The sequence below is a fragment of the Branchiostoma floridae genome, chromosome 5 (assembly GCF_000003815.2).
Source record: "Branchiostoma floridae strain S238N-H82 chromosome 5, Bfl_VNyyK, whole genome shotgun sequence".
NCBI classification, from domain to species: Eukaryota; Metazoa; Chordata; class Leptocardii; order Amphioxiformes; family Branchiostomatidae; genus Branchiostoma; species Branchiostoma floridae.
This window is the reverse complement of record NC_049983.1, coordinates 15,159,483-15,176,285: the sequence shown is the minus strand read 5'-3', so window position 1 is coordinate 15,176,285 and position 16,803 is coordinate 15,159,483. Positions and strand designations below refer to the sequence as shown.

The following is a 16,803-nucleotide window of genomic DNA, read 5'->3' as shown; positions in this document are numbered from 1 at the left end:
TCAACATGATTATTGACATTGGTTTCACAAGGGTTCCATCTGTATTTACATGGCTGAGTGGTGTACTAGCACACACGAGATCGAAAGATCACTGGTTAGATTCCTGATTCAATCAGTAGATGAGACATACAGTGTATTAAGACCAACAGTCTGTGGTGATGTTCCAGGTATACGCTGGAGGGGAGGTCTGTCTTGCTACCTTCCTTTGTGGATAATTCCTTGTGATTCTCAAATTCCAGTCCCAACTCCACTAACATTTAGTATCCTCTTGAAAATAAGTACATAACACTACATCAGCAATTTAATTAAACTTTGGACTTTGATGGTTAAAATAAAAAGCAGAACAATATACCCTTTGTACAGTCCCCTGATGCCCTCATCCCTGGCAATAGTGAAGCTCCCCCGGACGAACCCCTGGTAGTAGCGCTCGCGTAGCACAGAGACGACCTTCCTGCCTTCCCGTAGCTCATTATCCAGCTGCATCCGCACCTTGATCACGTCTATGGGGTTAGTCACTGTGGGGGGAGGTCAACAGTCAGGGCTGAAATACCGACTGCATATACAGGTTAGTGCTAATCTCCAAGCAGATCCTACAATGGCATAAGATAGTACCAAACTGGCCAAGGAGTGTAGTCAGCCAAAAGGTGTCCATTTGCCATGTAGCGAAACACACTCCTAAGCCGGCTTGACTCCTCTGCCAGCTTTTGATACTATCTTATGCTACCGTAGGATCTGCTTGGAGATTAGGTTAGTGCGGGTAAAATTGGAGCTGTCCATGTATTTCTGGTGTCTGGAGTATTTGGTCCATGTACTGGGTTTTATACATAGATGTCCTATGATGTACATGTATGTGTATTTGTTATTATCTGCATTGATAAAGTATGAAAGAAAAAAAAGAGCAATGCATGGTTCCTGAACAATTTTAGTATGATTCATAATTCTTAAGTTCAGAGTGGTGCAGGTAAAATTTCTCTGGTGCAGGTAATTTTCAATGTTACCTGCACCAGTGCAGGTATATATGCAGAAAAAAGTATTTCGAGACCTGATCTGAAACTACAATAAAACATTAAATTTCATATGATAGCACATACTGGTATATTTGTTACTGTAGTGTACATTCAGATTCAACACACAAATTTACAAAGAAATATACCAAGGATGTTATAATATATAAAATCCTTGCATAGCTATATAGATACAAACACACATAACAAAACATACTACTGTCAGTCAGCCTATGCAGACCACTACGCAAGGACAATACACTCACACACAAATAAACACAAACACACCTACACTCACACACACAGATACACAATTAGACATGCTACAATACAAATACGCACACACATGTACACTCACTGCAAGCACGCCACGCACACTATAATTATCTTAAAAACAAACATTGAATATACTATAGACCAACAATTGTATAGTAGTAGTAGCTGATTCCATAGACAAAGTTAGGTGACCTACCTATAGCAGCACAGACACATGACGTCCCTGACAACACATATCTGGCGATGTGCTCCTTTAATGTCTTCTCTTCAACACCCATTACAGACGGTCACTCTGAAACAAAACTTTAAACAGTTTAGAATTTCATTCATACTTCATTTCATGCTTCCAAATTGTTGGTTTAGAAAACTAACAATGTTTCAATGTAACAATAATCTATAGCCTGATAATTAGCATGAACGTTTGTTAATTCACAATTTTGTACAGAGTTTTGTACACATTACCAGATCTTGTCCTCTCTTCTACACACAAGGCACCTTATGCTACCAGATTCAAGACAGCCGAATTGACCTCGATGGCAATGCAAATGTGCAGACAACATCCCTGTGTAACAGACAACAATATTCAGCATAAACTCGATGTGTCATTTCACTGGTTCCCATGCCGACCCTGGTGGTTAACAGGCTGGAGATGTGCCTGCACACAGGGATATCGGACTCGGAGATTTGAGGATGAATCTTGAAAAGAAAAGGGGGAGTAGTGTGCATGACAGTGGGGGTTCAAGTAGTGCCAATCAATCATGCTTAACGCCTGTCAGGCTTTTGGCTCGATTGGTTACGGTAATAGGTTTGTGATCTGACGGCCCAGGTTCGATTTCCGGATTGGTCAGGATATTTCAGTATTTATTGTTTCTTTCTGTTCTACTAGCCCCTCTTGTCATTTCACACTACTCCCCCTTTTCTTTCTTAGATTTGTCTTAGTTCATTTAATATGTTACATGCTCACAGCAAAATAAAACTCCTGCAAATAGTACACGATTGACAGTACCATTATATAGGTGATAGGGAATCCTGTAAAAAGTCATTGGTCTTTCGGTCTTAAAGATCAATCTATGGGAAATACTGGTCCAACCAGTTCCATGGTGTGTTATGTATAAAAACTTACCTGCAGTGCAGGTTTGACTCCCTTAGCCGGCTACACTCCTTGGCCAGCTTTGATACTCTCTGTAAGTTGTTTTTTTATTTCCATGTATGTATATGTGAAACTGGGCCCTATCGAAAACCAGTGTATTAGCACTGAATAGGCTACCCAGGTGTTTCAAAATAAACAAACAAACAAACTATCTTATGGCACCGTAGGATCTGCTTGGAGATTAGCAAAGGCGCACCCCTTACCTACCAAGTGGTATGGCCCTCCGTCGGGTCACCAGAAAGTTGGGACACGGCCAAACTGGGGTTCAAGGCCACTTTCATAAATCAGTACACAAACTGTCACAGTTTTCTAAAGTAAACTACATTTGAATTTCACAGAGGCAAGAATTGGTTCAAAAGTGGACGTATTGTGTCAACTTTGGACATCAGACTACTTCCTGATCCTTCCTGCCAAGGTCCTTGTTCCTACATAAGCTCATAAGAAGGTTTACTGAAGAAGTAAAGGCTCACCTGTGATTATTGTTTGATTATGACGTCATCTGTTAGTCATTAGAATTAATCAGAGGTTACGATCATTCCTAAAATCCTGCTAAAATCACTCAGAATCATAAAATCATTTGTGGAATCAGCCAGTGACACCGGCACGGCGCGGCGCTCTATCCAAACATGGCCGCCAGGTTTAATTGGACGGTTCTATTTACGATGAAGGGGGGCAACGTGCTTGTCATATTTGTGCTCTATTGGAAGGACACTATATGGTATGATGCAGACTTTCCATTTTTTATCATACTAGTAGTTCGTACGTTCTGAAAGATATTTTTCGTCCTGTGTGTTTACCTGGTTGTTTGTTTGTTTATTTGTTTGTTCGTTTCAATTTGAATATTTCGTAATGTTAGAACATGTGAGGAGAGTTATTGGTGCAAGGACTCAAACCATGAAAATGAGGCTTCTTTCACAGGAGATAAAGGCAATAAATTCATTTCTTTACCAGCACATGTAACAGCATACTGCTCAAACACTCAGGTGATATGGCCGATTTTCGAGTCACATGCAACTTGATAGGCGGTTCTACCAAGGCAGTTCTATCGCGGTTTGCCAGGCGCCACCTTTGATTCATGAACATGTAACCACCCCTTAACTACAAAGTGGTTTGGCCCTTCAGAAAGTTTTCTGAAAGTACGGCCAAAACTCTGGGGTCTAAAGGCACTATTGTATCAAAATTAGTAATACACAGTGTCTACGTTTTCTAAAATGTACCTTTGCATTAAATAGAAACCCTGCCTACATAGAAAAACCAAGCGGACGTATTGTGTCAAGTTTAAGCACAAATGTAATACTAGTATTACAAAGGACTTTTTTAACCATAACAAACGTGTTCGTTGCCTGTGAGTTTCTATGCTTAAATCAAGGTTTGATTATACAACCGACTACCAAAAAGATTCAATCAGGTCAGTAGTCTATACAGAGACAGGCGACCTGACCTTGGTGCTGAAAGTTACTCAGATATAACTACCGTACCGTGACATGTTAAGTTCCTAAAAATACTAGTAGATTACTATTGTATCCAATAGTCTATTGCTGAACACAGCATGGAGCCTTGTCCGTATGATTCTTGGTATGTGGGCCACCTGCTTTTTGTTAGCTTCACATTTTAAGGTAACGTTAACTTTAAGGACGAATCACATAAGGTCCAACAAGTAAATTTTAAGCGCTCATCAATTTTTGCCTGATTTCAGAAAAAAATTCTTCTTCGGATATGGTCAACATGACAAGAAAGTACACAAACGGGAGATATGTTGTGTTGTAGTCTAAATAATGATTGTACCAGTAGACGACACGGCCTCTATAGACTGCGAGAAGTTTGCTAGCGGCACTCTACTGTATGTGCAAGAATATGTCTGCGTTAAATGTTAAGAATACAACCAATACAGCTTTAGCTTATTCGACTAGAATATCCCGTATAGTAACAAGAATTAGGTCGAACGCTATGTGAATGTTCATCAATGTGTGTTTTTCGTTTTCTTCAATAAATTGTCTGTCTACTTTTTGATAAGATATCTAGATAGCTTTGCCAAACAGTCCGTTTTACATCTAAACAAATTGTCATCGCTGGTTTGTTGCTACTTAGATATATGAGTCTGGCTCAATAAAGGCCTCCTACGCAGAGAGGAAAGACGTCAGATTGGTCCCCTCTGCGTGGGAGAATGCAATTAAAGGGCACATACAAAAACATGTAACGTGTTACGCAGTTCTACTAGTATCATGGCAGTTCTATCGCGGATTGCCCAGTGAAGCCTTTGATTTTTGAACATACATGTATGCATGAACGTGCTTAAACAAACGACCCATTTACTCCTGACAAACGTATTCGTTGCTTGTGATGCTCCTACTCTCAAATTAAGATTTGGTTATACAGCTGACGACCGAACACATTCTCTCACACCAGTAATCTATGCAAGCGACCTGATCTTTTGTGCTGAAGGTTATTCAGATCTAACTACTCCACACAAACCTCTGTCCTAGATGCTAAAAACTGGCTCTGCAAAATGTCTCTGCTACTACTTATTCATAGTTCTTGGTATTATGAATTCATTGAGAAAGAATTCCTAATGAGTCAGTGGGCGTAGCTACTTCAGACGAAACACCATGAGACTTATTTGATAAAGCATGTGTATAAACATATCTCAAGACCTCCATAACTAATGCAGGTTACTGCAGGTAATTGTAACTGCGCATGCATATATTTTCTCTGTCCGCCTAAGCCTGACCTGTACTTGCCCGTGAAAAACAGCCTGTGGAAGTAGGGTGTTGTTTGACCAGTAGTGGAGACCTGCTGCCATTGCCGGCTAGAACATCTCACCATCTTCACATGGAAGGGAAAGGGAAGGAACAAGGCGAAGGAAGAAACGAAGAATCGGTTGGAAAGTACGAAGACGTTGATCCCCATGGTGAAAGCATCTTTGTGCCGGGTCCTGGGCCTAAGAAACGGGATGGCGCCGATGTGGATGGCAGAAATGTTCCTCCGCCGTTACCGGCAAGACAGTACGAAGATGTGGATCCGAATGGGGACATAATCGTACTGAGTTCTGGTCTAACAAAACATTTCGATAGAAATGTGGACGGTAGAAATGTCCCACCGTCGTTGCCACCAAGGAATGCTAGCCAATTTGACATGAGAGAGAACGCAAAGGAGGAAGTAGGCAAGAATGAAGATGCCAGCAGAATGTACGAAGACACGGATCCGCATGGAAACACAATCTCTGTACTGAGTTCTGGTCCAACTAAACAGTGTGGTAGAAATGTGGACGGTGAAGATATCCCACCACCGTTGCCACCAAAACCAAAGAATTCTTGCTACCCTGACAAAGAGAAGGAAGAAGCCAACGGAAAGTACGAAGACACGGACCCGCATGGTTACGGCATCTTTGCAGGTGCGTCCAAGCAGGTGTGCCGAAAGTATGAAGATGTAGACCCAGTGTCCGGCGGTGTAAATGTGATTTTAAACTCTGGTTTGAAACGTGCGGTGCCAGATCTGCCCCCTCCTCGCAAACCGGACACGGAAGATCACGTGGTGGTGTGTCAAGAACAGAATGAAGAGTCTTGCTCAGATCCGCACTACAAACCAGATAGAGAAGGTATGTCCACTATTCAATGCAAGTATATATTGATATCATTATCATCATCATCATCATTATTACTATTATTATTACTATTATCATTACTATTATTATTATTACTAGTATCAAGCACATAAATTGTATGCCCAACTATCGTTAACATTTCGGGAATAAATTTTACCGTCACAAAGCACAAATATTAATCCCCATATACTTTGGAGATTACGTATTATTGCACCATGAATCACCTTCACCTCTTTGCAAAGAAACAATTGGCTTGTATAGTAGAATATGATTTGCCTAAACTATACAAGATTGGTCAGCTTTCATATGCATTGTGGCTTCAAACGTTATGGTCCTGCCTCTTGGTCGAAATTAGTCTGCAGCTTTTCAGAAACAGCTTAAGGTCTCATACCGGACTTATGTTGTCTCATTTACAATAACGCTTAAATATTCAACTTTGATGGGCGAAAATCCAGTAAGGAAACAGTTCTGCTGGAGATGTTTTAATTTTTATTGCAAGAGCACTTATCCAGTTATCAATAAAAAATGTCCCCAAAATCCGACCGGTGAATCGAGGCCTAAGCTTATGGTTTGTATCAGTCCATCACCTGTGATCTGTGCCCAACATTCTATCCTGCCCCCGTGATATTTCCAAGCTATGTCAAGGCTCGAAATACCCCCTGCATATGCAGGTTAGTGCAGGTAAAATTGGAGCTGCGCAGGTATTTCTGGTGTCTACCTGCAACTAACCTGCACTGGTCCATGTACTGGGTTTTATACATAACTTTCATATGATGTAGGTGTATGCGGATTGTTATTAGCTGCATTGACTGTTACCACCTATAGAGTATAGAAGAAAATATAGCAATGGTTCCTGAACAATTTTAGTGATCTATACTTCCTAAATTCAGAGTGGTGCAGGTAAAGTTTGTCTGATGCAGGTAACTTTCAGTGTTACCTGCACCAGTGCAGGTATGCAGAAAAAGTTATTTTGAGCCCTCTATGTGCAATGTTTAGCTTCTTTACCATATTCACTGGATGTCATTATAAACCAATAACTTTATTGCACAACAACTGTACAAGATACGATTTTTTCCTTATATGTGCGACCAAAAAAAAGCGTACATAATTTTGTTTTACTAGTCCGGGTAGCTTGGACGAGAACCAAAGCGATTTACAAGCATGTCCAATGTTTTCAAAACGTCCTTAATACAAAGCAATGTCGCATTAGTACGCTGTCAATTACGAAAAAAAAAACTGGTGTGGAATTTAATCGTCTTATCACCTGCACCAAGAAAGTACTTATAATGTCGACAATAACGTTTGCGGCTTCGTTTGTTTGTTTGTTTGTTTGTTTGCTTATCGCTTACCTTGATTTTGAAAGGATGTGTTTGCATGTGAGTTGGTGGCATCTTGTACTTTCGGTTTTTGAATGAACATGTCTAGTTTGGCAAAAAAAATTACCAAAGCATTGGCTTCCGGCTTGTTCCGATCCTACTCGTATCATGGGGCCGAAAGAAGCGGGCCGAAAGTAGGAAGATGTGGAACTGGAGTCCAGTGGTACAGATGTGGTATTAAACTCAGCTGGTTTGAAACCTGCAGTGCCCAAACTCCCCCCTCCTCGCAAACTGGACATGGGTGACCACGTGGTAGTGTATCCAGAGCAGAAGGGAGAGTCGTGTTCAGATCCGCACTACAAACCTGACAATACAGATGAAGAGCAGGATGAAAAAAGCGCCGTCGGCCTCAAAGGTACTGAAGAACTGTTACAATGGTAGAAACTATAGTTAGGATATTGCACTGATGGTGTACCTTTTTCAGAGTTATCAGAATAAGTCAATTCTGCATCAAACTGTCAAAACTAGTGGTGCGTACCTAAACTCATATTCAGGTTCAGGTCCGGATTCAAGTCCAGCAGTTCAGGTTCAGGTCCGGACTTATAAGTCCGGACCTGAACCCATCATCGCGTATTATGTGCGCTAGAAGGTTTTTTTTGAGGGGGAGGGGGGATGGTGCATATAAAATTGCATGTTAGCATGAACTGAAATGCAATGTGAAAAATACATGCAAATTATATACAGCCAGTGTAAACACAAAATGTTTTTGGCTTTTTCAAGTGCAAATTTCACTGTCTATGGAAGGTTTTAGATGGTTTAGAACAAGAAAAGGGAATATAAGTGACAGATAGCTTTTCGCAAGTCCGGACTTGAGTCCGGACATTTAGATTTTTTGGACTTGGACCTAAACATTTTTAGGTCCAATTCCAAGTCCGGGCTTTAGGTACGCACCACTAGTCAAAACCTAGTACCAATGGAGACAGGAAGCGCTTCCTCTACCGTATGGCTTACTACTCGAACACAACACTTGATATGACAGTTACTAAATAAACTTATATTTTGTCTTAGCTCTGTAGTTTATAATGTACATATGTATGATGCATCTGATGTAATTTTAGCGCGTTTATTTCTTATATACTTTCTGTCATGTCCGTTATGTGTATATTGATGTGTTTTTATGTGGAGGACTACAGGCAGAATATCTGGCAACATTGGCAAGCTAAATGTGGATCCAAATAATGTCAAGTCAAAGTCAATCCAGCTTATATCTTAAACCATGCATGACAGACTGAAGTTTGGAACTATGAGTTCATTTACATATGATTTATAACTGTTGACTCTTTGCGCAGCAAGATTTTTTAAAATCACTGCTGATTACTTTGATCATATCAATAGATTGTTTTTTCTGCTCAATTTTGTGATCTTATCATATTTGGTCTTCATATCATTGAACAGTTGTTGCATTTATAGGTATCAATAGTATATCTTAATGTGAACCGTTCTAAAATTAAAGCATTCTACTCATGATTTAACTGTTCCTAGTTAAAGTTGAGGATTGTTGAGATTGGTTGCAGGATACAGATGAGAAAGAACAAAACTCATGACTCCATTTTGGCGATTAATTTCGTTGTTTTCGGACATTTTAAAGTGAACAATTAGCCAGACGAAATCATGAGAGACATACTGATTGTCGTTCTTTGTTGTCATATAAACCAATGCAATTTGTGCACCCTGTTGTACGTTCTGTATTGAACCACAGAAAGTGCCATGGGAATGTGGAACAAGGCAAAGTCTAGCCAGGTTTGCTGGGTCATCCTGGGCTGTGGAGTCCTGGTGGTAATGTCCGCTGTCATCGCTGTCGCCGTGTCAGCATACATCCAACCTGAAAGTAAGGTAAGCCAAGAAGATTTTATCAGAAAAAAAACCCAACCTATATGTGTATGTACCGTCCAATCAACCATACACAAAGTTGCTACGTAGGGCAGAGAACATACTAGTATCTTGGTCACAACATTCTACTTTCTACACAATCTATGGAAGTCGCTTGCAAATAGAGGCAGTCCCGACGGTATGTATCTGGTACAGTTTTAGGGAGTAAATACTCAAAGTTTTAGGGTCCAGTAAATACTCAATGATGCAAGTTCGCCTCCAAGCCGTCTGTTTTTCGTCTTGGCTATTTCGACTGAAGTTGCTTCTAAGTCATTGTTAGAAAAGCAAGAATATGAAATTGTGATTGCAGGAGGCTACCAGAGTCAAGGAAACAAGATGGCATGATGATCCTAGCAAAGATAACAAATACCAGCGTTTCCGAGTCATCGGTTTCCTACCATTAAAAACAGCTCGGCCCATGTCAACACGACTCCATACTCCTCCTCATCGATGCCACTGAAGAAGTCTTCTTCTCAAAGAGTGACGACGTTCAACAATGAAAACAGCTCGGCCCATGCCAACACGACTCCATACTCCCCACCATCGTTGCCACTGAGGAAGTCTTCTTCTCAAAGAGTGGCGACGTTCAACAATGAAAACGGCTCGGCACTTGTCAGCACGACTCCATTCTCCCCATCATCAATGCCTAGGAAGTCGGCTACTACAGAACGTAGAACGACGTTCTTCGAACATAGAACGGCGCTCTACGAACATGGAACGACGTTCTACGAGGAAAACATCTCTACGACTCAGTCGACTGTCTTCTACTCGACGTCGCTCGTTTTGCCTTCGGGGAGGGAGTCAACTGAGGTGCTTACCAATGCCAGCAGGTCACAGCCTGGAATCCAACCAACGAACGCCATGTCTGCAGCAACAGGTCAGGCATGAGTTTGTTTATGGAGGACTGCAGTAGAGGTCTCCAAGCAGATCTATCGGTGACAACGCAGTATCCAAAGGACCAACCAGTAACGTTACCGTTATCCAACAGGCCTGCGGTGGCCCTTTGAATACTGCCTTGACACCGATAGATTTGCTTGGAGATTATACAGTAGGATAGTTGAAGCCTTTATCATGTCAACAAGGTTTTTGCACTCAGTAGCGAAGCAGTGAATCTTCCAAGCCACACCAATTCAATCTCTTGTCATAATGGTTCTTGGATGTAAACGAAATAATGCTGAACTGTCGTATTATGGCCTAAACGTCAGGAAAACGCTCTATAAAGCATTTCATTACTTCAGAACTTTCATTAAGGTAAGTTTCTATCTACCATTCACTTTGCATAAATGAATTTTATAATTTCTCGTACTTGTTCCTATCAATTTTACCTTATTTTTCTTGTTGATGGGTTCAGTGTATGGAAGGTGTTTCTTTCTTCATCACACAGACATCAATGGTTGTACCAGAACACCATGCCAACATGGACGCTGTGTAAACCAAAATGGCAGATACAAATGTACCTGCTCACCTGGATGGACCGGACAGAACTGTCAGCAAGGTAGGCTGTTTCCCAACTTCTTGTCGACTTGGTCAGTCCAGCTGCAAAGTATATAATATTATTTTACTTGCCTTTTATGTCTCACAGACATCAACAAGTGTACCAGGACACCATGCCAGCATGGAAGCTGTGAGAACCAAGATGGTGGCTACAAGTGTACCTGCGACCCTGGATGGACTGGACAGAACTGTCAGCAAGGTGAGTTGTTTTCTAGTTAATAGTAATAAACTTCAACCATCAGCTCATATGCAAAGTGCAACAGTACATTTCGTCACACAGACATCGATGAATGTGCCAAAAACCCATGCCAACATGGACGCTGTGTGAACGAAGATGGCGGCTACAAATGTACTTGCTCACCTGGATGGACTGGACAGAACTGTCAGCAAGGTGAGTTGTTTGAGGTATTTCAGTCACAAGTATAACGTTACTGGTGCTAAATGGCAAACTCATCTTTCTCTTGTTTCGTTTAGAAAAAAGTATTACATGTATGAGTTTATGAGACTGCTTAAGCTTCCTGTACTTTCCCGTCAACTACTATTCACAGATGAATCCATTTCAAGACCATGCCAACATGACGTCTGTTTTAAGCAGGAATAGAGAAAAAAGGGTTTCGAACCTTTTATACCTTGCTATTCAAGTAACAGTATTGAATTCTTTTTTCTTTTCTTTTTTTGACACGCAGACATCGATGAATGTATCAGGAATCCATGCCAACATGGACGCTGTGTGAACAAAGATGGCGGCTACATATGTACATGCTCACATGGATGGACTGGACAGAACTGTCAGCAGGGTGAGTTGTTTTAGGTACTAGTCGTTCAGTCAGAAGTATCAAGTTACTTACAGCTGGGTAGAAGAAGTATGTTATATACAATAATGCCTTTTATGAATGCTTTTTGTTTAGAACGTCAAGACAATCGACATTACATGTATGACTCTTCTAATATTGAATTCTCTTTGTTATCGCACAGACATCGATAAATGTAGCAGAGAACCATGCCAACATGGACGCTGTGAGAACGAAGATGGCGGCTACAAATGTACCTGCTCACCTGGATGGACTGGACAGAACTGTCAGCAAGGTGAGTTGTTTTAAGTAGAATAATCACAAATAACAAGTTAACTTTGTTGGTTCTATGTCAGGGTGTTTCGGTTTAGAAACTTGTTTGCTATTTCATCAATTGACAAAACAAGATTCCCTTACCCCATCTAACAAACACAGATGGGTGAATTGTAAATCCCTTTGAACCTCGAATCTGTTGGAGATAGGTATGGAAGGAAAGTGTTTCGAATCCCTTTTTGTTAGCTACTCTGCAATAATTCTCTTTTTTGTTGTTCCACAGACATCAATGAGTGTACCATAAAACCATGCCAACATGGACACTGTGGAAACCAAGATGGCGGCTACAAATGTACCTGCTCACCTGGATGGACTGGACAGAACTGTCAGCAAGGTGAGTTGTTTTCGGTATTTCAGTCACAATATCACGTTACTGGTGCTAAATGGCAAACTCATCTTTCATTTGTTTCGTTTAGAACAGAGTATTACATGATTGTATGAGTTTATGAAACTACTTTCTTTACTTTCCCGTCAATTACTATTCACAGATGAATCTATTTCAAGACCACGTCTGTTTTAAGCAGGGATGGAGAAAAAAGGGTTTCGAACCTTTTATACCTTGCTGTTCGGGTAACAGCATTGCATTCTCTTTCTTTTGACGCACAGACATCGATGAATGTATCAGGAAACCATGCCAACATGGACGCTGTGTGAACAAAGATGGCGGCTACAAATGCACATGCTCACATGGATGGACTGGACAGAACTGTCAGCAGGGTGAGTTGTTTTAGGTACTAGTCGTTCAGTCAGAAGTATCAAGTTACTTAGTGCTGGATAGAAGAAGTATGTTATATACAATAATGCCTTTTATGGATGCTTTTTGCTTAGAACGTCAAGACAATCAACATTACATATATGACTCTTCTAATATTGAATTCTCTTTGTTATCGCACAGACATCGATAAATGTAGCAGAGAACCATGCCAACATGGACGCTGTGAGAACGAAGATGGCGGCTACAAATGTACCTGCTCACCTGGATGGACTGGACAGAACTGTCAGCAGGGTGAGTTGTTTTAAGTAGAATAATCACAAATAACAAGTTAACTTTGTTGGTTCTATGTCAGGGTGTTTCGGTTTAGAAACTTGTTTGCTATTTCATCAATTGACAAAACAAGATTCCCTTACCCCATCTAACAAACACAGATGGGTGAATTGTAAATCCCTTTGAACCTCGAATCTGTTGGAGATAGGTATGGAAGGAAAGTGTTTCGAATCCCTTTTTGTTAGCTACTCTGCAATAATTCTCTTTTTTGTTGTTCCACAGACATCAATGAGTGTACCATAAAACCATGCCAACATGGACACTGTGGAAACCAAGATGGCGGCTACAAATGTACCTGCTCACCTGGATGGACTGGACAGAACTGTCAGCAAGGTGAGTTGTTTTCGGTATTTCAGTCACAATATCACGTTACTGGTGCTAAATGGCAAACTCATCTTTCATTTGTTTCGTTTAGAACAGAGTATTACATGATTGTATGAGTTTATGAAACTACTTTCTTTACTTTCCCGTCAATTACTATTCACAGATGAATCTATTTCAAGACCACGTCTGTTTTAAGCAGGGATGGAGAAAAAAGGGTTTCGAACCTTTTATACCTTGCTGTTCGGGTAACAGCATTGCATTCTCTTTCTTTTGACGCACAGACATCGATGAATGTATCAGGAAACCATGCCAACATGGACGCTGTGTGAACAAAGATGGCGGCTACAAATGCACATGCTCACATGGATGGACTGGACAGAACTGTCAGCAGGGTGAGTTGTTTTAGGTACTAGTCGTTCAGTCACAAGTATCAAGTTACTTAGTGCTGGATAGAAGAAGTATTTATATTCATAAATGCTTTTTATCGGTGTTTTTGTTTAGAATTTCAAGACAATCGACATTACATGTATGATTCTTCTAATATTGAATTTTCTTTTTTATCACACAGACATCGATGAATGTAGCAGGAAACCATGCCAACATGGACGCTGTGTGAACAAAGATGGTGGCTACATATGTACATGCTTACCTGGATGGACTGGACAGAACTGTCAGCAAGGTGAGTTGTTTTCTAGTTAATAGTAATTAACTTCAACCATCACTTCATATGCAAAGTGCAACTGTACATGTCTTTTTCGTCACACAGACATCGATGAATGTACCAAAAACCCATGTCAACATGGACGCTGTGTGAACAAAGATGGCGGCTACAAATGTACCTGCTCACCTGGATGGGCTGGACAGAACTGTCAGCAAGGTGAGTTTTCTGGATAAAGTTGAACTGTAATTTCCAACACAAAAGAATTGACATACCCAACAAATGAACTTTTAAGTTAATGTTACTTTTATTCGTAGCTGCCATTCACTTTATTTTTGTCATTTCTCCTAATTGTTTTTTTTTCTTCATTTTTACCTTATGTTTCTTGTTAATGATGGGTTTCATTTATTTCTTTATCACACAGACGTCAATGAGTGTACCGAAAACCCATGCCAACACGGACGCTGTGTGAACGAAGATGGCGGCTACAAATGTACCTGCTCACCTGGATGGACTGGACAGAACTGTCAGCAAGGTGAGTTGTTTTCTAATTAATAGTAATAAACTTCAACCATCACTTCATATGCAAAGTGCAACTGTACATGTCTTTTTCGTCACACAGACATCGATGAATGTACCAAAAACCCATGTCAACATGGACGCTGTGTGAACAAAGATGGCGGCTACAAATGTACCTGCTCACCTGGATGGGCTGGACAGAACTGTCAGCAATGTGAGTTTTCTGGATAAAGTTGAACTGTAATTTCCAACACAAAAGAATTGACATACCCAACAAATGAACTTTTAAGTTAAGGTTACTTTTATTCGTAGCTGCCATTCACTTTATTTTTGTCATTTCTCCTGATTGTTTTTTTTTCTTCATTTTTACCTTATGTTTCTTGTTAACGATGGGTTTCATTTATTTCTTTATCACACAGACGTCAATGAGTGTACCGAAAACCCATGCCAACACGGACGCTGTGTGAACGAAGATGGCGGCTACAAATGTACCTGCTCACCTGGATGGACTGGACAGAACTGTCAGCAAGGTGAGTTGTTTTCTAATTAATAGTAATAATATTTAACCATCAGTTCACGTCAAAGTACAACTGTACATGTCTTTTTCATTCCTCAGACATCGATGAGTGTGCCAAAAACCCATGCAAACATGGACTCTGTAAGAACAGAAGAGGTCGTTACAAATGTACCTGCTCACCTGGATGGACTGGGCGGAACTGTAATCGAGGTGAGTTGTTCTAAGTAGCGTTGTCACAAATATCAAGCTAACAGTGTTCAGGTTCTAAGGGTGTTTCGGTGTAGAAAATTGCTATTACATGTATGAGTTCACTTTAAAAAAATCAAGCTTTCCTTACTTTTCTGTCACATCTAAATGAACACAGATGAGTGCATTTCAATGTTAACAAGAAATCTGTTGTAAACAGCAATGGAGAATATGGTGTTTCGAACCATTTTACTCAGCTATTCAGACACCAGCGTTGCATTCTCTTTGTTGTCCCACAGACATCAATGAGTGTACCAAAAACCCATGCCAACATGGACACTGCGTGAACAGACGAGGTGGCTACAAATGTACCTGCTCCCCTGGGTGGACTGGACAGAACTGTCAGCAAGGTGAGCTGTTCTAAGTAGCGTAGTTACAAATAACAAGTCAACAGTTCTTTCTTAATTAGGGTTTCAGTTTAGAAAATTGCTAGTTTATACACTTGACAAATCAAACTCAGTCCCTTATTTTCCCCTTATCTAAGAAACACAGATGAGTGCATTGCATATCCATATGAACTTCGAATCTGTTGTAGATAGGTATGGAACGAAGGTGTTCCGTATCCTGTTTGTTAGCCACTCTGAAATAACAAGGAATTCTCTCTGTTGTTACTCAGACACTGATGCGTGTGCACAAACCCCATGCCAACATGGACGCTGTGAGAACAAAGATGGCGGCTACAAATGTACCTGCGACCCTGGATGGATAGGACAGAACTGTCAACAAGGTGAGCTGTTTTCTACTTTATAGTTAGATTTTAACCATTATTCCAGATGCAAACTACAACTGTACATGTCTTTTTTTATCATACAGACATCGACGAGCTCGAGTGTGCCAAAAACCCATGCCAACATGGACGCTGTGTGAACAAAGATGGCGGCTACAATTGTACCTGCGACCCTGGATGGACTGGACGGAACTGTCACCAAGGTGAGTTGGTTTAGGTAGCGCAGTCACAAAAATCAGGTTAACAGTATCGGTTCTATATTAGCTATAGGGTGTGTCAGTTTAGAAAATTGCTATTTCATACACTTCGAAAACCAAGCTTCCCTTACTTTTCCCTCATCTCATAAACACAGATGCGTGCATTTCCAAACCATATGAACTTCGAATCTGTTGTACATAGGTATGGAAGGAAGGTGTTCCGAATCCCTTTTCGTCAGCTACTCTGCAATAATTCTCTTTGCTGTCCCACAGACATCGATGAGTGTAACATAAAACCATGCCAACATGGAGGCTGTGAGAACCAAGATGGCGGCTACAAATGTACCTGCTCACTTGGATGGACTGGACAGAACTGTCAGCAAGGTGAGTTATTTTCTAGTTAATAGTTAAACTTTAACCATAAGCCCACATGCAAAGTGCAACTGTACATGTCTTTTTCGTCACACAGACATCAATGAGTGTGCCAAAAGGCCATGCCGTCGTGGACCCTGTGTGAACATGGATGGTGGCTACAAATGTTTCTGCTCACCTGGATGGACTGGACAGAACTGTCAGCAAGGTATACTTATAAAGCGCCTTTCCTTCAACTACCTTTTTACGATGGTAGGAAATTTACACATATTTTTGTCTTTTCTCATAAAAGTTATTCTCATAA

The 16,803-nt window shown here is 40.7% G+C and overlaps 1 protein-coding gene and 3 long non-coding RNA genes across 7 annotated transcripts in view; 3 read left to right on the top strand and 1 right to left on the bottom strand.

The window, feature by feature from the left end:
- The window catches only part of LOC118415132 (mitochondrial substrate carrier family protein ucpB-like), a 6,484-nt gene extending 3,390 nt beyond the window's left edge, over positions 1-3,094 (bottom strand). Inside the window, exons 1-4 of one of the 4 annotated variants that reach the window (XM_035819500.1) lie at positions 2,901-3,094; positions 1,743-1,842; positions 1,477-1,583; positions 353-515 (exon numbers count right to left, since the gene is read on the bottom strand). In XM_035819500.1, the coding sequence (XP_035675393.1) occupies positions 353-515; positions 1,477-1,558 (245 nt within the window). In that variant the 5' untranslated portion in view covers positions 1,559-1,583; positions 1,743-1,842; positions 2,901-3,094. The remainder of the gene's footprint in view (positions 1-352; positions 516-1,476; positions 1,584-1,742; positions 1,843-2,900) is intronic. The other 3 variants (XM_035819499.1, XM_035819501.1, XM_035819498.1) reach the window with 3 other exon arrangements.
- An 8,433-nt stretch (positions 3,095-11,527) lies between these two features.
- On the top strand, positions 11,528-12,900 carry LOC118415320. Its single transcript, XR_004831101.1, has 4 exons — positions 11,528-11,567; positions 11,746-11,856; positions 12,501-12,611; positions 12,790-12,900. It is a non-coding gene; the product is annotated as an uncharacterized LOC118415320 (long non-coding RNA).
- Positions 12,901-13,831: 931 nt separating this feature from the next.
- LOC118415319 lies at positions 13,832-14,652 on the top strand. The gene is made up of 4 exons (XR_004831100.1): positions 13,832-13,942; positions 14,030-14,140; positions 14,346-14,456; positions 14,544-14,652. It is a non-coding gene; the product is annotated as an uncharacterized LOC118415319 (long non-coding RNA).
- Positions 14,653-14,857: 205 nt separating this feature from the next.
- Positions 14,858-15,500, top strand: LOC118415333. Its single transcript, XR_004831109.1, has 3 exons — positions 14,858-14,970; positions 15,057-15,167; positions 15,443-15,500. It is a non-coding gene; the product is annotated as an uncharacterized LOC118415333 (long non-coding RNA).
- Positions 15,501-16,803: the final 1,303 nt, after the last annotated feature.